At 44.4% G+C, this 22,481-nt stretch overlaps 1 protein-coding gene across 1 annotated transcript in view; it reads right to left on the reverse strand.

Moving 5' to 3' along the window:
- Window positions 1-1,922: 1,922 nt before the first annotated feature.
- LOC8038665 overlaps window positions 1,923-22,481 on the reverse strand; it is a 33,011-nt gene continuing 12,452 nt past the window's right edge. The window contains exon 3 of the mRNA XM_029993241.4: window positions 1,923-2,226. Within this exon, the coding sequence (XP_029849101.3) occupies window positions 1,923-2,226 (304 nt within the window). The remainder of the gene's footprint in view (window positions 2,227-22,481) is intronic.

Raw genomic sequence — 22,481 nt, forward strand, 5'->3', positions numbered from 1 at the left:
GAAAAAAATTAGAAAAACCTAGAAAACGCCCCTCACAACGTTTTATTGCATAAAATTTAAAAAAAAATATTACGCTTTTTACTTCATATTGTAACTTAGCAGCAGTTGGTTCTCGGAGTTAGTGTTTGAAAGCTTCCACGCCAGAGTAGTGGCGCAAATCAAAATACGAAAGATGCGCAGTGCGGAGTAGTGGCGCTAATCAAAATATAAGACATGCGCAGTGTCCTCCACGTGTATTGTTGTTTCACAGTTGATTCACCCGATTAAAAAGCGTTCGCACAGAAAAAAAGAAAACCACAACATAGATCGTGCTTCAAGACACTAAGATGTAAGTGTTCACTCACAAAGTACAAGCGCGTGCGTAAAGATAACTAGATATTTTTTCATTAAATCTAGACGTGGCTATGTTCGTGTCATGACTCGCAAGAAAGAACGTATTGACAACTTTGTGCAAGGCCAACTTGACACTGGAAATGTCGGAATAGACGATTTGGAAAGTGCAAGGTATGGCTAAATTGCACTCGTTCAGTGATATATTATTCATAAGACACTGGAAAGTAACGACAAAAGTAACGTCGTTAGTTTCATCGTTACCTCAGAAAAAAGTAATAGAACTATAGTTACAAGTTACATTTTTAAAAAGTAACTCGTTACAGTTACAAGTTACCAAAAAAGTAACGAAGTTACAGTAACGCGTTACTAGTAACGCGTTACTATTTAAGACTGGTCATTTGCCAGCTGGATTCAACTGGACAAGTTCCAACCAAGTTTCTGTAGCCCACCGTAAACAAGCGAAGCCAAGTTCCCCCCACACCCACACCGTTGCCTATCCAGATAGCTCTGCTGCCAGCCCCCAGCCAATATTTCAAGTTTTAAGGCGCTAGACGGCGTCGTCGGCGCCACAATGCTTAAGATGTCGACGCCTTTAGAAAAAAAGGTCTTTGGGTGTATACCGGATACACGATCGTAATTTGAACGATAGCAGTGTATAAAATCAATCTAGGCTGAGCCACGAGCAGTGTGATTGGAACCCATCTTGAATTGAATTGTTTTTTGTTCCTCGAATTCAAAAACAGGTGGGATGTCAAAGTGAATGTTGGAGGTTAACGCATCTTATTTGGATTATTCCTACGTCTTATTTATCCACGTGCCTGCAACTTTTTTTTTATTCAATGGAATATTAAGTGTGTTCAATTTATTTAGTAATATATAGGACGCGTCAATAAAATATTTTAATTAAAAAAATAAACGAAATGATCAGTCAGGTGGCGTTGTCCTTTATTTCATTCATCAAATAGTGAATCAAGGAACTGATTGCCCACACTGAGCCGAAGCAATAGACTACATTACACAGAGCTTGCAGAAGCGCGGATGTCTCCGCGTAGTGACATCCACCAGGTTGTCCCAAAACATTCCCTACCCTGTCGCCATAAAACAATCGCCAAACATCGGGGCCTCACCCTTGCAAGCTGAAATTCTTTTAAAAATTCGGCCAGATTCGCCGGAAGCAAATTCGAGGTGTAATTCGACCCTAACGGTCTTTAACCAGCAATGAGTCATATAAGAAAAAAGAAGGCGTTTCTTCCGATTTGTTTTTAACACAGGCGCATCAGCTTGAGCCTTCCCCTTGTAAAACAGGCCCAGTGACGTACATTTCCTACTTTCAATCTCACGAGTCTTCTCCAGTGCCCTTAACGACAGATGTGCTAGAGAGTTGCCCTGTAAAATGGTTTGCCTGCTCGAGCACTTGAGCGCGGAAAAAGCTTCCTGAAACAATGTACACACGCCTGCATCTACCGAAACGCTTCACTCAGCTACTGAGATGGCGTGTATGTGAATGTTCAGCTCTCTATTCCCAGGCACCGGTGTTTGAGGTTGATTTCATGGCGTCAGCAATGTCCGGGACACGGTCGAGTCGGCGTTCACCAGTAAGGCCCCGGCAGAGGCAGCCTCGCGGACGGAGGGTAGCGCGCCTGGTGGCTCAGCTGTTGGTGGCTGAGCCGCTGAAGAGGCTGCTGTTGCTGAAGAGCCTGCTGCGGATTGAAGGGCGGGGGTAGGGGCGGCTGCCGCGGGTAGGGGCTTCGAGGAGGAGGTTGTAGACCTCGGTAGCCCTCTTCAAGCTCCTGCTTCTCCTTGAGGGCCTGGCACTCGAACACGTCCTTGCAGCTGTAGCCGAATCCGCGACCGTAGCGGTCCGTCGTGAAGCCGAAGCGGTACGGGTCCATCCTGCGGGATACAGAAAACACGCGCGCAGGCTTCATGTTAGGAAACGGCTTAAACCGGCCGTCGTGTATGCCAAACAAGCAGATTTCCCCTCCCAAGGTCAAAGGCTTCCTGCGCTGAAGCTTTGAACAAACTGTGGCGTCCTCATTCTGAGTAGTACAAGCTGACCTGATTGGGCCTCGCACTATTAATGGCACGCTGGCTGAGCTTTTTTCTTTCAGTGTGGTGGCGAAGAACGGAAAAACACCTTTGGACGTTCGAAATCGGATATATAGATTCAACGCCGGAAGGCAATCGAAAGTGCCAGATTCATGCCACAACTGCTAGGATAGGCGTCTCTTATCTCTGAAGTAGAGCCGTGTATTGGGAGAGTTTGGCCATTTATTGGTTTGAACTTTGAATAGGCGAGCACCTCGTAGCCAACCACAGGCCGCCAAACAGCCCCTAGCAGTGGTCGCGAGCTCTAAGAACGCGACTCGACTAATTGAAGCCATTTTAGCGTCGCTAGAGTAAAAAAGTGTAACTCTTAGTGACTGAAAACTTGGCGCATGCGAGGTTCTCCTGACGTCCATATTCAACGGTAGAATAAACGAACGTGTGCTCCAAAATGAAGCAAACTGCGTTGTTGCGATCATTGCTGTTGCTAGATTGAACGCTTCTATTTCACGCTTTAAATGTCGTTCCCAATATTGTGACGTCGAGGTCTGCTGATTGGTCAACGCTGTGTCGCACTTTTAGTTTACGCTCTAACCGCGGGAGGAATATTCGGCGTTCGCGGCGGCCTTTGATCCGCCCATTGGCCAAACTCTCCCAATATACGGCTCTGCTCTAAAGCGGTGACATCAGAACATCTGGCGTCGCGACGCTTTTCTTTTTTTAATTTCTTCTTTGGAACGCGTGGAATGGCGTCTCTTGGCTCACGCTCTTGGCGTCTTGATTTTACCTGTGCTTCGACGGAGTTCGAATGTTTGTTTTTTCTTTGTATTTTTCTCGTGTTCTCGTGTTATGCACCAGAGCAGGCACGCTTCTACACGCGTGATAGTTTGATACGCTCAAGTGTGTACTACCCAAAACTAGTCCTAACAAGTCGCTTTTAGCAGCGCCCCTTGGGCAACGCAGGAAGCTTATACGTAAAATATCGAACACGCGATTTCGGTGGTGTAAGGAGGCCGTGTTCTAATGGGTGCATGTTTTTAATTTGACAGGTGGCACGGGCTCTTCTGGCGGCTGGGAGGTTTGGTAGGTTTTGGTTGTCTTTTAGAGTGATAGATATATGTGGCAATCGTAAATGTTCTTGGGATTTGACTAGTGCTTCAAACGATAATCTGCTTCAGTGTTTCACGGCCTCTCACAAAAATGGAGGTAGTGTGCCTTCCTGGTCGAAGAAAGTCCCGCGTGTTCATAAATCTTGGTGAAGTCAGCTATACCCGGCGGGCCTGTCATGAGCTCCTAACGATAGTATAAAATTTAATGCAACTATATTACTGTTAGTCGTATTCGTTTCAAACAAACCGGTTATTTTTTTTTTGTTTCGTGCTAAAGCAATTTAAAATATTTTTGTTACTAATGTATAATGGCGTTTTTGTTTAAAGGGCAACCCCGCTCACAGCGTGATCCAAAATTAATGACTGATATCACTTTAGTAGAGAATTAAGTATAGTTATAATCAAAATATCACGTCAAAATACCACGCCGTGGTGACTACTAGACCTGGCATTAAAAATGCTACCATAAACTTCTTAGAGTCGGGTCTGCTGATACTGAAGCTACGCCGGGAAAAGTTTCACCATTTTCGTGCAGCTCTTGCTTTTGCGCTGCCGACTGAACTGACGATTGCGGCTGTTTCTTGTATTCGCGCAAAAAAAGAAAACACATATATATATATATATATATATATTTTTTTTTTTTTTTGGGGGGGGGGGGGGGGCGGGGGCGCTGAGGTGGCTTGGAAATTCATGACCTGGGGTGCGGAAGCGAGGAAGGAGGGGGTCAAATTTAATGTGTATATAAGGTTGACTGGATTTTTTTTTTTAGGGGGGGGGGGGGCGGGGGAGGGGAGGGTGGCTAAAGCCCCATAGGCTTCCCCCCTGGCTACGCCACTGGGCGCAAATGAGTAAACCATATGCCCCGTGGCAAGAAAGTAGTGCCACAGCCGTCGCCATAGCTGACAAAGCGATGGCAATAATATCTCTATAAAAATTATACCAGACTATGATAATTCTGGTCGTGACGTCACGGTTAGAAACTATAAGAGAAAACCTCTGAGACACCTCGCCGCCAAAATGAAAGGTAACATTTATCGTTAGATGGTACATAACCCTGCTAGCCTGGGGTGTTTAACGTGCATCACACAGTAGTGCTATACGATAAATGCCAGGACCCAAGTTGGCGACTTCTGCAAAATCGACGGCACCTACAGTGTCGAGTACACGTATCTATCGTAGCCTCCAAGATTGCCGGTGCGCGAAATTTCCTCTGGATGGTGAAAACGCCCCGCCGCCCAGCAGAAATACCGAAGGAGCGTACTATAGCTCCAGTACTGCAACCGCTCTCTGAGGGCGGTAAGCTCAGGGCTGAAGCCTTCAAAAAACTTTATTCCCTCCTTAAAAAAAAACAAAAAAAAAAAAAAAACACGCCGTTACGCGGGAGCAGCAGTCAAAAGTCACTGCTTCTCAAGATTGCGATACGAGAAACAGTAGTTAAAGTTGCATTGTCGAAAATTTTATACTAAGGAGATTTCGTATGCCAAATTCCCTGCTTCGCTAAGGGAGAACGGTACGGCCAATCAGAGAAAGGGAGACGAAGCACGATATAGCCCTTAGCAAATGCACAACTGCTTGGAAAAGAGAGGAAGGAGGAACTCCCCGCTTATTTCATTTCTTTGTATTTATTCATTCGACTCTCAAAGGCCCCACGTGGGCACTACGTAAGGGCAAGGGCTGGAGGGGGAAGAAACATAAAGTCAAAAACAAAAAAAAATCCCAGTGTAAAAAAAAAAAAAGAGGGGGGGGGGGAGCGCCAAGCATATTACAAAATTTTAAAACAGAAGCGGTTTCAAAATATTTATTTGTGTATGATATATAGTTGGGACAATATATTGTAAAGTACATAAGTAATACAATGAAAAAGCATGGAAAATAAAACAAGAACTTCAGCACTGGTAATTAGCAGCAATAACTAGTTTCAAACAGTGAAGTCAATGATTCACGGAATAGGTTGGTGTCACTGATGTCTACGATGGAGTTGGGAAGGCCGTTGCAGTCCCGTATGCTTCGTGGAACAGCGGAATTAATAAATGCATCAGTTGTTTCGGTCAGGTGCTTGAAACTTTTGGTGTGGTTGGTTTTATGCGAGGATCTATTAGGAGGCTGAACTAAAGTTACATTAGCATCATGATAGTAGATTTTATGAATGAGTCACAAAATAAATTTTACGGCGGTTTTCTAGTGGAGGAAGAGAGCATTCGCGTCTTATACCCCTGTTACACGGGCACACTTAACCGCGGTTAACTCAACTTAACTGCTGTTTCGCGGCACCACAGATACCGCACTATACTCTCTGACAGCTATATCAGAAGAAGTGAAGAGCGCGAGCGCACTGCTTCGATAGATGCTCAAGATGCTCGAGCGCACGTTCGCCCATAGCTTTGACTGCATAGCCGCAGAATGTTGTCCGCAAGTATTGTGCGCTATCTGTGGCTTAGCGTAACTGCAGTTAAATGTGCCCGTGTAACAAGGGTATTAGAGAAGAAATACCTATACTCTCATGAAACGTGCCGCTCGGTTTTAAACGGATTCAATGCGTCTGATTAAGTAGTTATAAGGGCGTTCCGGATTGAGGGGGGTGAAGGATATACAAGTTTGGGGCGAATATAAATTTCATAGGCTAGTGTCCGAAGCAAGGATGTGCTGCTTTGAGGTTACGCTTAATATATCAAAGGGTTCCAAAAGCATTAGCAATTATGTTCTTAACATGAGTGGCCCATGAGAGGTCGGATGTGATGTGAACTCCTAGAAATGTTACCAAGCTTATAGAAAAAAAGGAAAAGAGTTTTTCAGTTTTTTTTTTGTAAGTAAAATACAGTAAATACAGTAAAATACAGTTTACATTTCAAATCCCGGAGAAAAGCTCACCGGAGGTAAGCTCACCCACTTTTGTGCGGGTCCGGAGAAAAGCGGGTGAGAGCAGCCAGCGGAGAGCACGTCACATCCGGCGCAATCGTGACGTAGATTTTTCTCGGGGAGAGCAAAGCTGCAGCGAGGCTGACGTTGTCAGGGTGCCCTAACCGTTCCAGCCACCGAAGCGGTTGAAGCACGCCAGCGATCGGGCCACCAAAACTAATCGCAAAGCTGCTTTTGTACGAATGGGTGAGCGGCGTTTGGCAACTTCCGGTTCCCTAGAAAATTTTATTTAGCTGTTGACAAAAGACGGCGGTAATCTGCAGGCTTGTCTAAGCATGGGTTCTGAAAACAGTTAGGAGGTTTCAAAACCACGCTTGCGTGGGCTTGTAACTCGTCGTTTGTCAACTGTGAAACAAAAGTTCATAAGGAACCGGAAGTTGCCAAACGCCGCTCACGTATTTTGAGGGACGGGTTAATCTGCAATAATCTTGTAGAAGGACAATAGCGACCTATGGGACACATAAAAGAGAGTCCCGATGAGACGGGAGTTCCTCCCTCCCTTCTTCTCTTGCGCTGGCCGGAAAGCTGTCGGGATGACGGCAGGTTGAAAGCATGTATAGACCTTTTTCGTGTATTCTCGTCCCCAGCCACCTAATAGGCGTATCCGGTGTGGGCGACGAACAAATAATAAAACGTTTCAACCTGTAAATAGTAAAAAAATCGAGGGGAGGCAAAACGAGAATGTGTGACGGTTACGCTTATCTCCTAAATGTCTTCTATTAGCGTGGCGACGTCAAAACATTGTTTTCGCCCACACTGTAAGTGAAGACAATTCAAGATGGCGGTGCCCTTGTCAAAAAGATCTATAGTTCTAGGCGAGACTACCTGTCAAGGTTCTTAAACGGGCATTGCAAGGTAGGCTAAAGCGACATCCACCAGGTGCCTTTTGCTTATCGTTTAATTGTTTTTAAAATTCCTTTTCGGTGTCTTTTTTAACAAGATTTTGGTGTGTCTGATGTGATACTGCTCCTTTGAACGCGAATAGAACAAAAAAATAAGCGCCGAAATTTCGTTGTAGTATCTCTTTAAGGTTAAGTGTAAAAACAATACCCAAGTCTTTGAATCCATAAACCTCATTTAAAACTATATCATCAATGCCATCGCCAAATGCCAAAAGGGATTTTTGATTTTTAAATCTCGTGAACACTGACTTGTCAAAGTTTATTTTCATCAGCCATTTTTTGCTCCAGTTAAAAAGCGCACGAAGGATTTATTATTTAAAAGTTGCTCATTTAAAGAAATAACATCATTGTACAGAATGCAATCGTCGTCATAAAGACGAATTTTAGCCGGCACGTTTTCTACAGTGTAAATAATCTAAATAATAAATAAAAGTGGTTCTAACACGGACCCCTGTTGTACACCATATCCAACCGAAGCCTTTGAAGAAGAAGCATGCTCAAACAAAACGAGCTGTGACTCTGTCTTTTTATATAATCTGTAATCAAATCGATTAAAAGTTTATTTTTTAGTGTAACTCAATGGGGTGTCCTCGGCGGACCCGGCAAATCGGGAACGTGCTACTATACGCTGCGTTGACCGATACCAGACTGCTTTTATTGTTGAGTCAAGATGAGGAGAAAAAAGTGAGGAAACTTAGCAAAAAAGAAGTGGAAGTACTAATAAAATCATCGGTCAGGATACATCCCCCCCCCCCCCCCCCCCCCCCGATTTTCAGAAAGTCAGTGTGGTATAAATAAAATACAAGAAGAGAAATGAAGGTATAGCAGAAGAGAAATACGAAATACGATAACTAGCCAAATAAAAATAATGAAGTAGAAAGATTACATGTATCGAGATAACTACGGTTCACATCTGAGACACACAGTCAACGCGGTCATTCATAAAAGAGTACAACCTTGAAAGCACACTGTTAACGCAATCATTCATAACGCAGTTCAACTTGTTTAACTGGCAACGTTGTAGCCGAAACGCTGCCGTGGTTGTCGTTTTCGGCGGGGTCGCTTTGGCCTGTCTCCAACAGCGTCCAGCCTGGGCGGCGCAAATGGCCCAGCTGCCAATCCCGCGACAGGTGGCAGCGTTGACTCCGCCAGTGGTCCGTCAGTGGCCCGCGTTGAGCCGGTGATCTCGGCTGGTCGTGTCGGCGTGGTGGCCCAGATAATGATTGCCAGCTGTGGTGGTCAGATCCCGTGTCAGCTTTTCCAACCTTCATACGGACATCTGAAGCTTTATTAGTGATAGAACCGGAAGGCGAAGGCTGCGGGACAGCGGCGAACTTGGACGCATTCCACACACGCCCGCCCATCTTCGAGTCTAAATGTCCAGCGACCTACACGTTCTAATATTCGAAGAGGACTGCTGAACGTCGTTGATCCTTTTCGAATGTGTCCTGGCTTCTTCACTAGAACCAGATCTCTGACATAAAACTTAGGAGTCTTTGCTCCTCTTCTCTCGTCTGTATACTCTATGGTCTTCTCTTGTGTTTGTTAGACACGCTGTCGAAGTCGCTGAACCTCTTCGAAGGGTTGCGAAGGAATTGGGATGACGACTGTCCTAAGATATTTAGTCGAGTCCGGGGCTTGCGACCATGGAGAAGCAGTGCAGGACACAGTCCAGTTGTGGCATGAGGCGAGCATCTGTATATGCCTAGGAAGTCCACCACCGCTGATCTAATTTTCGTCCTTCTCCAGATGCGCACTGGATGAAACCCTTAAGTGTTCCATTAAACCTTTCAACTTGCCCGTCGGCTTGCGGGTGATATATGGAAATCAAGTGGTGCTTGATTCCACGAGGCGCAAGGAAGTCTTTGAACTGTTTGGAAATGAACTGTGGGCTGTTGTCGGTAACAGTGCTTTCTTGGAAACCCCCTCTGGAGAATTTCAAATGCAAAAACTATGGGACTTTTCTAGTGGGGACGTCGGAAATGAATTGTACTTCTGGCCATTTGGAAAAGTAGTTGACTAGAGTTATAGCGTAGCGGCATGATGGCTCTGCACGCTCGAAAGGTCCCACAATGTCCATTCCAACCTTTGACCACGGTCGATGGGGATAAGATATTGGTTGAATTGGAGTCGTGAAGGTCTTTACGCTTTTGTCAGATGCCTGGCAGATGTTACAGGCGTAGATGACCTGCTCCACTCGATCGTTTATCTTTGGCCACCAGAAGAGTTCGCACTGTCTCGTGTGGGTTCTGACGATCCCGGAATGCCCCTCATGTCCCTTGGTGATGAGAGGACCTTGCACCCTCTCGGGGTATCACAAATATTTCATCGCGCAGAAGGATGCCGTAGTCAACGGCAAGATCGTCCTTCACGTCGAAGAATAATGTTACGTCAGATGATAAGGTTCGTCTTATGAGGCCACGCAGACGTAACAAAGGATCTGAAACTCGACAAGACTGTATTCTTGGCTGTGGCCTCTTGCTTTGCTATGCATTCGTTTTGCAATGCGATGCAAAAAGTTATCTCTTCCTCAAATTCAGTACCGCCTTTATCTTCCCGTTGAGGAAGGCGAGAAAGCTCGTCAGCGACTTGGTTTTCGGCTCCGCGTTGGAATTTTACTTCAAAGTTGTAACGGAGAAGGCTTGTTGACCAGCTTGTTATTCGGAGTGGTCGATGGCCTGTTCCACGTGTTGCCAAGAGCGTCACTATGGCCTGATGGTCACTTTGAATTGTGAAATGCCGGTCCCACAGGTAGTTGTGTCACCGTTCGCAAGCCCATAGGCACACATGCCCTTCTCTTTCGTCCACTGCGCATTTTCGCTCTGCAGATGTTAACGTGCGATAGGCGAAAGCGACTGTTTGGACTACGGCGCCGAGTCCGTACCCAAATGCTGGCGCCGGGTCCGTACCGAGATGCGTCCGTCGAGACGATTATGGCAAGGTTAGGATCAAAAATCTTCAAAATCTGCGCTGACGACTGCAGACTTTTGATCTTCTTGAAGCGGGTGTTCGCTTCGGTATTCTATATAAAAGGAATCTTTCCACAAGAACTTGCGCAGGGGCACGACTTCTGCTGCAAGACGAGGGACAAAATGGCGGTAGTACTCTACCTCTACGACTTCTGCTCTACTCTACGACTTCTGGTCCTTGGCCTTGGCCTTGGTCCTTTCGATGTTATGGACGATTTGGAGAACGTGGTCAAATGGGAGATTACTGTTCAGGAGTAGCCGTTTTCGAACTTGAGTTAACAGCAGTCCAGCTGTGAACTGCTCTCGGATGTTCTCGTCCTGTTGAGGACCGAAGTTGGCCACAACTTCCAATGCTCGGAGATCAGTCAAGTGGTCTGACAAGGACCCTTCCAGACGTTGGTGACGCCGTCGAAATCTGTGGCACTCAAGGCTGATGTCGCACGACCTTTGGAAGTGTGCACTGATGGAATCCACAGCCTTTTGGTATACTTCTTTTCTCGTCGGTGTAGCGACGACTGAAGAACTGGCAGGAGAACCGGCTGCCACTGATGTCGCTGCTTGCGACGGCAGAGCGACAGCGTGGGAGGAAGGCAGGGTGTCGAAGACCTGTTGACCCTCGAATCCCAGGTAGTGTCGGAGCAGGTATCGGCGAATGAATCGCGAAAGAGAAAAATGAATCGTGCACGAGCTTATATATCTGACCAGCCCCACAATTTCCCTTTCGGCAACGTCTTCTGGGATTTTTTTGGAAGGGTCTATTGGTAGAAAAACGTCAACACAGGGGCAAAGAAAAGTCGGTTGACTTTAAATTAAGTAAAGTGCCAGCGTTTAATGGGAAGTCAACTGAAAATCTGGGGAACGTCTGATGAGAAGCTGTTTACATTTAATATCCTCGGATAACTTGTTTTTAATAGCTCTTCAGCAGAAAGGTGCCCCTTTTGTTTGTAAAGGATCTACGCCCTCAAACACGTAGTTTTGGCTTCACCCTAAACCTCCAAAATAAAAGCTCGAGTTTAGGTATACACACAACTATACGCTGTACCAAAAACAAATCTGGACTCCGTAATTTAGAGATGCTAACTGCGCTAGAAATAGTCGTAACGAACCATATGGAAAACTGAGCAGAGTAGGAATGAAATGGCGGCGGCTTGTATTGGCGACTCCAGCGAAGTCGACTGCAACTAGCGGCTAGAACAGAAAGCTGTGGCGACAGGTTCGCTCGCCAGGGTTCTTGAGCGAATCAGATTTTCACAGCACATGGTGGTGTAAAGACGAAGCCGTGAAAGTAGGTTCAGAAACACGTGGTGAAAATCGCCTGACGCGAGCGAGTGACCTTATTTATTGATTCGTTTGCACACGCCCTCGTGCAAATTGAAGCGGAAATGAGATGCGAGATAACGCCACGCGCTCGCACCAGTGGCTTTGACAGAGTTGCACAGTATGTATGAAACTCTGTATAGTGCTTACAGAAAAATGTCGAGAAAAGGGATTGACCGCCATTTGGGTTTCTAAGTAGCTGTTATTAATGCTGTGTCATTGCGAAAGTAAGCACAAGAAGCTCGAAAAGCAGAGATGCATAGCGAGACCAAGCTTTGGCTTACGAAACTGCATTGCTAAAGACTCATTCTTCTACCGTTGTTGCTATTAGAGCCTATAGTCGCAACCACGATCGAAGTGATTACAGAAAATCCTACTTTCCCCACGTATTTATTATTCCCCTCCCGCTGCAATAGCTTTACCTTTTCGGGTCACACGCCGCCAGTCAGTCAGGCTCTCGGTGCGTGAAAAGAAAACGCCAGTTTAAAATCCTACGAAACGCGGGAATAAATGCATGCATGCAATGTTTTTTTGTTTTTTTTGTGTGTGTGTGTGTGTTTTAACAAAGCAATGATACAAGAAAGCGCGAAGGAATGTTGAGACAAACGAAGCTATTCTTCAGCAGAAAAGGATGTGACGTCGACCTAAAGAAACACAAAAGGAAAAGAATGGCTCCATTTTCCCGAAAGGCGTCTTCGCAGCAGATAATATCGCGGATGATAGCGTTCGAAGGCGGAGCTGTCCCCGTTATGCATCGCTCAAAGGAAGAACAAGAAAAAAAAAAAAAGTGAGACTGCATTCGCTTGATGGGTCGCATTAACTTTGAATTGCCATCGAAAATAACGTTCGCATTTTTATTTCCCTTTATATTGCTTCGCATTATTTCATAGAGGCTCGAGCTTCGCCTATTTATTTTGTCTGCACCCACCGTTCAAGTTCTGCGCTCGAAGTTGGAGCGGATTCCCAACGGAACCGAGCACCAGCGAGCTCCGTTTTATTTATTCCTATTCCAAAAACGGTCGTGCTGCAGAATGAGATTTCGTGTCCTTTGCTCGCACGCTGTATTATGTCAATGTCCTTGTTTATTTAGACGAAATTAGGCAGATTAAACAGAAGGCCGCCGAAAGTATGTCATTAAAACGTACAAAACGAATTACACGAACCTCAACAGCGCCCCTGATAATGAGTGATTGAACTTTGATTATTCATGCCAGGTTGGCATCTTCTTTGGCTCTTGTTTGAAGTTCTCTCATGTCAGAAAAAGATTAACTGTAAAAGATTTTTATTAAAAAAATAAGTAAATATCTGGCAGATGCTTTCGACAGAAAGTATTTTTTAGACACCAGACCAAAAAAAAAAAAAAAGTAAGAAATATTACGCTAAAGATAACAGACACGAAATTGACTTTTTTGGGGTCTTAAGTTTAGCTAATAAGGAAAATGCATCAAAATAACCTAAATTTGATCCCCCACCGGAATTTGAATATTATGTGATGGACAGATTAACATAAGTTGATCGCTAACGCTTCTGTCAGTGACGCCAAGTTTCGTGAAACGATAAATTACCTCTCCGCGTTATCGATATAAAATATGTCTTTCTAATTTTCACATAGAGCTCTCATCGTTCCCTAATTGTTTTAATATTTTCTGAATAAGACGAAATAATAAAAAGATCTATTGGATATTTTTATATTTTTATCACGACGGCTACTTGTTCTGTCGTATTCCCACGATCGCAACAGGCGCCCAAAAAGTAATAGGCTGGAGAGAACCTTTAGGCAACAGAGGGTTACACTAAAATCTATTTTTATCCTTGACTGACTACCGTAAAATAACTTGATCCATAACCTTAAAACTTTTTGTAGTGTTTTTCGTTTTTGTTCCCAGGTGCATTTATGTGCGTTTGTTGTTCCGAATTTTTTGTTTATCTAAATAGTAGATGGGATGTTGGACGAAACAAGAGACGGTAGTTGGAATATTGAGCTGGGCGTAACGTTGTCAATATGTATTTATGAAGTTTCTCCACAAGAGGCCCCAGCGTTCTGTATCGCCCGACAAAAGCGACGCATTTCTGAGACAAAACCAAGCAGTTCTAAACAAAATACAAAGTAGGCTACTTGGTTTTGCTAGACCGGAAAACATTACAGTTATACTTTATTTGATATTAAAGTGGAATAAAATTTAGAGACGGGTTTTATTGCGTTAGATGGGTGCTTGCATTGGACAAACGTTTTTTGCAGCTGCGAACAAAGATTTTGAACACAGGCTTTTTTTGCCTCGAGAGAACATGCCTCGACTGCGCAGCAGTTGAAAACTTCGAGCGGAGTTGGAAGCAAAGGTTCGCTCGGTGCTGCGAGACTACTAATTCCGCCCAGCCGTCCCATTGTCTTTGCAGCGAGCTTTTTCTTAATCTTATCGCAAGTTTCTACGCATTGAAGCTTTAGGTTGCAACAGGATATTAAATTCCGGAGGATATTGAACTAAGTAGACATTTACGAATTCGAACAAAGCTGCCGTTCTCGGCCGCGCTCTCCCTCTCGCTCTCTCGCCTCCTCCACCCCTTTTGCCTCAGGCTGCCGTATCCACACCGCTGTTACCTTTTCAATGCTGACATTATGAATGAGGGTGGTGACAGTGAAAGCCTGTCTATTCTTTCACTCCGAAGGCACTCTCACGTCGACAGCAATTCCGGTTTGCTCCGTTCAGCCCACCGAATCTCGCCTGTCTCGCCCGCATGTTCTCTCCACCCCAAGCTTTTCGCGCTTCTGAAGTAGTTTGCAAGCTGCGTCTGATGAGCGCGTGTGCACGGGCAGCGGGAGCACCGCTGAGGAGGCATGCCGGACTCGCGCTTTCACTTTTCCCTCCAGTCGGAAAGGAGTGTAAATGAAGTGTGGGACTCGTACAGCGCGCGCAATCAAAGCCTGCTTATGCCAGCGGCGTCTCTGAGTGCTTTGAGCTTGTTGACTGAGACACGCATACTGCTCCTTAGAGCTAGGCCAATATCGTGGGCTAGAAGGGAAGGTGTGACGATCACACGGGCGAGGGTGGTCCCTCTAAAGCGCAGCATAATCGGTGTGCTGGAAGCAACGCCACCTAACACTTCTGGGCTAAAAAAAATATGAGAAATGAGCACGTTGAGCATTTTATCCTACTCTTGTATTGTTCAGCCGTAGGTGGGAACATGACCCCTTATCCTCTTTAATGCGAAAGCATTATATGCCCCATTACGCGAAAATCCGGCGTCGCCGTAGGCGGCGTGACCGAGCGATGGTACCGAAAATGGCCGACGGCGCAAAGAGTAGAAACACGTAAAAAAATGCTCGGATTGACGTCAAAGTTTTCAGGGTGGTTCCTGTAAACGAAGTAAATTAATGGCTCTGAAAATAAAATTTGGTGCACTTCGGTCTGGGCGGGAATCGAACATGTGCCTCCGGCGGTGCCAGACGAGCACACTTCGCCGACTCCATGGCAGCTCAACGGTTCGGGCTGACTGAAGGTGTGCCTAGTGCGTCGTGCGTCATTGCACACGTCGCGTCGCAGCCATCTGGCTATGCTTTAGCATTCCCACACGTAAGCAGACTTGGAAGTAATCCTTTACAAGTAACAGGATTACAATTAATTACTTTTCTCGTAATATAGTAATTAATCCGTTACTTCTTTAAAAATGTAATTCTAATGTAATCTCATGAGTTTTTCAGTAACGAACTGCTGAAATTACTCGTTACAATTCTTCCGTCCCATCAAAGGGAGAAATAGAGTGCAAGAAGGGCGATGCAACGGTCTTCGCGCTTTTAGCATGGTAACACAAGACGGGGATTCGCTTGCGAGGAGAATGCTGGTGAGAGAAAGGAATTCAGGGAAAGCACGTCAGCATAGCCAGAGCCTGTTTCTGAACTCTTTCGTACGGTCTGCCAGACTGGGAGGATTCGACTTTCTATATGAAGACAACAGGCTTCGACTTCTTGGAAAACCAACGGATTGCTTCGAACGTACAAAAGAGCAGAAAACTAATGAACCATAAAACCGTCGCGTGGGGTTCGTGTCGAGTACGACTGCGGTGCATATGTCCGGTTCCCTTCCACCTTTCCCCACCCTCCTTCTTCCCCTCCCCACCCCTCCGCGCCTTGTCCCCCCCCCCCCCCCCCCCAAAAAAAAAAAAAAAAAAAAACAGAAAAAAACAATATTTTGTTTTGCACGGAACCGTGTTTTGCTTGTCAATGTTCCTGACTACACACGCTCATCTTGCAAACAGAGAGGAAGCCCTAATGAGGCCTCGACCCTGCTCATTCTTGACAGTGCTGTGAACGCTGAATACTGGCTGCACCAACCAGCTACGTGGCTTCTGTCACTTGACTTCGCACTAGCGGATGTGTAGGGCAAAAACATGAGGGGTGCGATGGCAGCAGTTCACTGGAACAAAACAGAAAAAAGAAATCTAGCATTCACTCTGCTGTCAGTTTAAACACTAACAGCAGGCAGTAAGCTGGCCGGGGAGCACAACAAAGCGGCTTGAGACATCCAACCTGAACATGTATTCTTAGAAACGAGATTGCTAGGGTTTTCGTCAGCGGATTGCGCCTGAGGGAACTTAGACCAAACTTTTGGGGAAAGGGAACACAGCCTGATTTTTTTTTTTTAGAATAAACTTTGACTCACATGGGACACAGGAGTTGAGAAGCCGCCTGTAACGCCGACCGCTGCGGCCGGCGTTCCGCTGCGCCCAGCGGAACGGCGGTCGCAGCGGTCGAAATCCCGGACGGGGCGCCCCAGGTGCGATAAGCTTTCGAGAGCGAGATTGAAACAGACCACCTCGAATTCATTCCCGGAGCCGGTAGTTATTGTTGATACATCTTGAAAAACCGCATGGCATTTATTGCTTTGTTCGGGGTTACAGAAACATTTTTTTGTTCACAGCGGATGCGTAGCTTATCAGTTTTACCAACACTCCCCACGCGTGAATTTGAGTCACTTAGGGTGAGAATTCTTCAACGTCTGCTGTTGAAAGTAGGCACGAAACGCGGTTTATGTCAAGCTCCTGGCAATGGGAAAACGAAGTTGTGAAGAGCGCGTGCAGCAGTCAAGACGAATCTAACTACGAAGATTGCTGAGGCGCCTTAGCGAATTTCTCACAGCGAATTAAACTGCACAAGTAAATCGCAGGGGAAAAAAATTCTCACAAATGATGAACTTACCGGAAAAAACAAAAAACACAAGGCTGATTGCTAAAGGAGCTTGCGGCAGTAGCGTTGGATGCGGATAAAAGCTCACCCACAAATATCTGATTTTGAGAGATAGAATTTTTACGGAAATTCGCACAGGACCCGCAACAAAACTACCCCAGTTAAGATAGAGAGCATACAAAATCGTGCCCAATAAGGTTTATCACAAATAAAAGTTCTCGAGAAGCAGCTTTCACAGAGTTGAAAGGTATAAATCTGCATTATAATCGCTTGATAATAAAGTGTACACAAGGCGGAAAGTTATTTATTCATTATATCACAATTTACTTGAAGTTAACAGATACATATCAAATAAAATTAAAAACAGCAACAAAAAGAAAAAGAAAATGGAAAATGAAAAAAAAGAAAGCAAGTGAAATGAAATATTCGACGAACTTTATGGAGTTCCCGTTTCTTGCAAGAACCACATAGGGGTGTAAAGTGATATTGAATCGTTTGTAAGATTTATAGATACACTGTGAGCATACTTTCGTAGCTGTTGCAGTATTTTGATAAAAAGTGCTGTTTGTGATTTTGATGCATTGTTTGTATATATTCGTGGAAATTCTATTTTTGATGCAATAATGTGATTCTAGAACCCACTCTCCTTTTATAATGCTTCGCAGTGCAATAGTTCCTGAAAATAAAATAAAAATTATTAAGTTAAAAAAGTCACTCTTTGTTGTCATTAGGAGAAAAAAACAGCAAGGCTTGTAGTTGGGCTTGTTAGTGCATATCGAACGGGGGGAAAATACATCACAAAATAAACGAGGGACAAGAGCGAGAAGTTAACAGACAAAGCGGTGACTGACAACTTAAGTTTATTTCTGCACGTAACAAAAAATAAAAAAATAAAAATAAAAGAAGCGTAAAAGGTAAGAAAGAAAGGATGAATCGGATAAGATCCGTCAAAACACGTTTATGCGGCAAATTTGTTTAAAGTTTTGTTTGCCTGTTTAGACGCGTCTTATCTGGTTGATTCTTTCCTTTCCTTTTCCGCTTCTTTTATTCTTATTTTTTTGTTACATGCAGAAAAAACTTTAGTTGTCAGTCAGCGTTGTGTCTGTTTACTTCTCGTCCTTGTCCCTTGTTTATTTTGCGCTGTATTTTCCCGCTTGTCATGAAAAGCTGTGGCAAAAGTGATACCCATTGTGCTAATTTTATCTTGGTGTTGCTAGTTTTCATATATGTATCATTGTTGCTATTTTTGTTAGTATTGCTGCCTACCTGCTACTTGGTCCCTTCAGGCTGTTTTATTAATTTTTTGTAAGGGATGCCACAAATATGTTGAGAAACAAATAATTTACCCCGTTCACCGTTAAACTGAGACTGCAGTCAATGCCACGAGCCCGAGAGCACGAGGTCGCTTCTTTGAAACGTTCTTTCGCAGAACGAGCGCTGGCATTAAAAATACATGTCTCAAAGCCAGGAGCTCGGGCTAGCTCACGCTTGTAGCTTTGGCTGTGGTCTCAGCTTAAGAGTGAACGGAGTATAGTAGTAATAACTCGTAGTTGGTCGTCCTCTAGATTTAAGGAACAAACTTTGAACGCTGTAGTTATCGCCTGTCAGCACGAATCACATAGTTATTATTAAGGGTGTCGCGAACTTTTGTCGAACCTCGATTTTGACGTCGATCCTCAAGGTTTGACTGGCTCGCCGACCTTCGGCCTTTCACTAAAGTTCGAAGAAGTTCGACTTATGTGCAGTGTTGCCCGGCTTCTACGTGAATATTTTGAATATCGGGAAACACATAATTTAGAAAGCAGTTTATTGTATATTTTATTAAATGGTTACCAGTGTTTACACAATATAATTGCTGACATATGCGCTTCTAATGCTTTTGTTAGTTAGTAATGTAAACCAGTGATGCCAATACACTAAACAAATATTGCACTTTTCTTCTGCTAGGTGGAGTCAACTAGCTTTTTAAATTTTAGCGCATGCACACAAAAGTACAACTTCAGTCGAACCTTCGTCGAACATAACTTTGAAAGTTGAAAAAGGTCAAACTTGGTCGGACTCGAACCTGGACAGGTTCGCGACATCCCTAGTGATTATAATGTGCGCTAGAGGTTCAACTGGCGCTAGTGTTTATGCGACTTCCGTTAAGCAAATTGAAGCATACATCAACCAGTCTACTTTTGCGGTGCTCCTGTGCATTCCTATATATGAGAAAATTTCGCGCGTACATTTTGTTTCTTCCGCGGAAAATAACATGGATAACTTCTGATATTTTGGTTGTGCCGAATAGTAGTACCTTCATTAATATTGTAAAGGTGTGTAATTGCTTAAGTTACAGCATTTCTCTTTACCACCGAACGATGTTAAACTTCACTATATTTCAGGTCCAAACCTCTGTTCCATGGCAGGTATGTCAAAACGAGCGACGATTTTAAGCAAAACAACAATTGAGAGGAATGTAGAGTGTGTTCAAGGTTCGCCAGCATTCTGATGGTGCTTTTATATTGCTAATATGCCCGTCCTATCACTATATAAAAATGACCCCGTCGTGGACCTTTACGAGCGGTTAAAAAAACATTCGAAACGTAAAAAAATAAAGTACGTGGGCTATGAAAGGTGTGTAGTTTTATTATTCCTTATGTAGGGCAGCTTTTATCGGGCACCTATTTTCCGGCTTCTCCCTATTTTTAAAGATCTCAAGCGTGCGGGTGATGTTTTGAACGCAGAACAAGCATCTTCGCAGATATTCGTGAGCAGAAAAAGTTACGCAGTTCTTATTTATTTTTATTTTTGTCGTCTGCATGCACAATTGAGCTCGCGCCAGTAGCTTTGGCAGCGTTGCATACTAAGTATATATCCCCACCCCTGCCCGTTTCGATCTGGATGAGCATCGTACCGGCGTGCAGTCGTGTACCACTACTGCGTGGTGCACGTCAAAGACCCCCCACCCTCAGGCTAGCGGTTGTACTGCACTGACTAAATTTCTCATCTACAGCGAGTGACTCGTCGCAACTTTGAAATGGCTGACCAACTACACGCTGTCTAAATCTCCACACAACCCCAATTGTGAAACGAAGTATAGAGCTGGGTACGCGCACCTATCTTCTTTTTGGAAATGGCACAGAAAATTGTCTCCGAACATAGTGTCAGAGCTCGTGTCCATGCATGCCGCGTGCATGGCTCGCTTTGCTAAGCGACAAAAACGCTCATGCTGAACTGTAAAGCTTGCTCGGTTGTCTGCTGAAGACCCTGAACTTGAGGGGCATCTTTTCTTTTCTTTACCTTTTTTGAGGCGGCATTCTGCTTTGAACTCTTTTAAGCGCTTGCTGGTTTCTTATTTGCCTTACCCAAAGGCACGCTCGAGCAAGCGGCATTTTATACCTTTCAACTGTCTTGCTTACCGCCATAAAGGGCAGTTTAATCAACAAGGAAGAGACTATGATGTTGCTAAACAGGTATGAACAGGAAGGTGCTGTGGACGGATGTGACTAAGTGCCCGCCACTGCCGTTTGTTTCAATTTCGAAGCCGAAGCTGCATGGACGAACATGTTGCCCTGAGTGATACTTGCACTAGCGCGCGTACTTGGCAGAAACGCCGAATGCCGGGAGCTCTCTCGAGTATATTTATTTTTATTTATTTATTTTTATTTATTTATTTATTTAGGAATACTACTGGCTCCAGTCAAGGAGCCATGGTAGGAGTGGGTACAAAACATGTATACAAGATGCAGATTTATAAATGAAAACTCAATTAAAGGGAAGATGGGGCACTTCTACATTTGAGAAAAAACGCTTGAATTGCGTTCATTTGGCCTTTAGAATAACATATATCACAATTATATTTCAATGCGACGCGCCGGAGAGCCATAAGAGCAGTTTGAAAATAGGGCTGAAGCCCCGCCTCCCTAGCCTTGGCAAGCCAAAAGATCCGTCGATGACGTCACGGACAGCGACCATCTTTCGCGTTTTTCTCGCGTTTAAAAATACTTGCGCGGCAAATGGTTTTGGTATTCGGGTTCACGAGGTAAAAATACACTAGAATTCACTTCTAACTCATTTTTTTCAAGAAGCTCCGTAGCTTCCCTTTAAGTATGAATTCAAGAGCAGAGACAAAATTAGCAACAGTTGTGTTAACGACGACATCATTTGGTAGCTCGTTCCATTCTTGAATTGCCCGAGGGAAGAAAGAATATCTAAAACAGTCGTTTTTGAACCTGTATTGTTTTAACGCTCTTGTGTGGTTTAGACGTGAGGACCCGGTCGATAATGGTTGTATATAGTTAGAGCTTTGAACATGAAGAGTGCCATTAAGAATATTGATCAACAATCTTAATCTATCAATTTTCGCTCTCATTTGCAACGGTTGAAGCTTCGCTCTAATAACTAATTCGGTGGACGATGTTTCTCTACGATAATCATTAAAAATAAACCGAGCAGCTAACTTTTGGATACTTTCAAGCTTGTTAATACCGTTTAGTGTGAAAGGGCACCATACTGAACTAGCATATTCGAGCACAGGCCTAATAAAACTTTTATAAGCAATAAGTTTAGTGTCAAAATCAGCATATTTTAATTTCCTACGACACGCAAACAAAGTGCCCCTCGCTTTGTTAACCGTTAATTCTAAATGCTGGTTCCAGTTGTGCTGCTCTCACGCTCAAAGTTAAAGCCAGTATAGATCACCAGTATTAAATAAAGCCTCTCGATATGTTTGTGTCTGTCTTGCAAGTCGCGTCAAATGTGCTGAAGTACGTGGCGGCCTAGCACTGATATGAGCTTTAGAATGAGGGACCCGTGGAAGCGAATAGTGGCGTGGCACTCGCTCAAGGCACGTGTTTTGGGCGTTTGCCCAACAATGATTGTCGGTGCTTGCAAGACGCGCAAAGCGTGAATTTAAGCAAAAGGTTTTATACAACATTTGATGCTTCAGATTAGGGGTGGAAAAAAGAAGGGGGGGGGGGGGGGGGGGCTCCAGTGCAGACGATAAGGAGAAAAATTAAGTGCCTGCAGAACAGCCTGAGACACCTTTGCCTGGGCTAGTTAGGAAAAGCTAAGAAGAATTGTATTTTTACAAACACGAAACGGTCAACCTGCTTTTAATGCTGATTGGCTACTTGAGTATACTTTTTTATTACCTCAGTGACAAGCTCACTCAGGGCCCAACACAAAGATTACTAGATTACACCAAAAGTCCTCAACGACTCGTTGCACGCGTAATATAAAAAAAAAAAGAAAAAGAGTAGACCACAATTGTTTTAGTTTTTTGCAACTTGTGAGCCAACTTACTCGCGTTTCATCCTCATTAGCAAATCTACTACACCTTGTCCTAACAACCAGTCCCAGTTTAGCATCGCCCATATTAAATCAAGATGATCCTAGTGATCACTACCTGTTGTATTTTAATTTAAGCGTACCATCGGCTTCGGCAGCGAATATCGTATCTACTCGAGTAATAACCGCACTGTTTATGAAGAAAACCTGAAGGTTCACTTTTCCGCGGAGCACGCAGATTGCCAATCACCGCGATCGACAACATGACTCCAGCAGTTTACAGGACAGAGGTAACGTCTTCGTGCGGAGATTCCATCTGTGAAGATTGCATTTGTATGGACAATCGTTCTCTCGATCGGGTTATTCGCTATGTTATTTATGCGCAACGCAATGATTGGCTCTATATGTGTTCTGTGGGAAAGTAGACGCAAGGGCCTTG

Source organism: Ixodes scapularis, unplaced genomic scaffold (genome assembly GCF_016920785.2).
Source record: "Ixodes scapularis isolate PalLabHiFi unplaced genomic scaffold, ASM1692078v2 PGA_scaffold9__187_contigs__length_104089568, whole genome shotgun sequence".
NCBI classification, from domain to species: Eukaryota; Metazoa; Arthropoda; class Arachnida; order Ixodida; family Ixodidae; genus Ixodes; species Ixodes scapularis.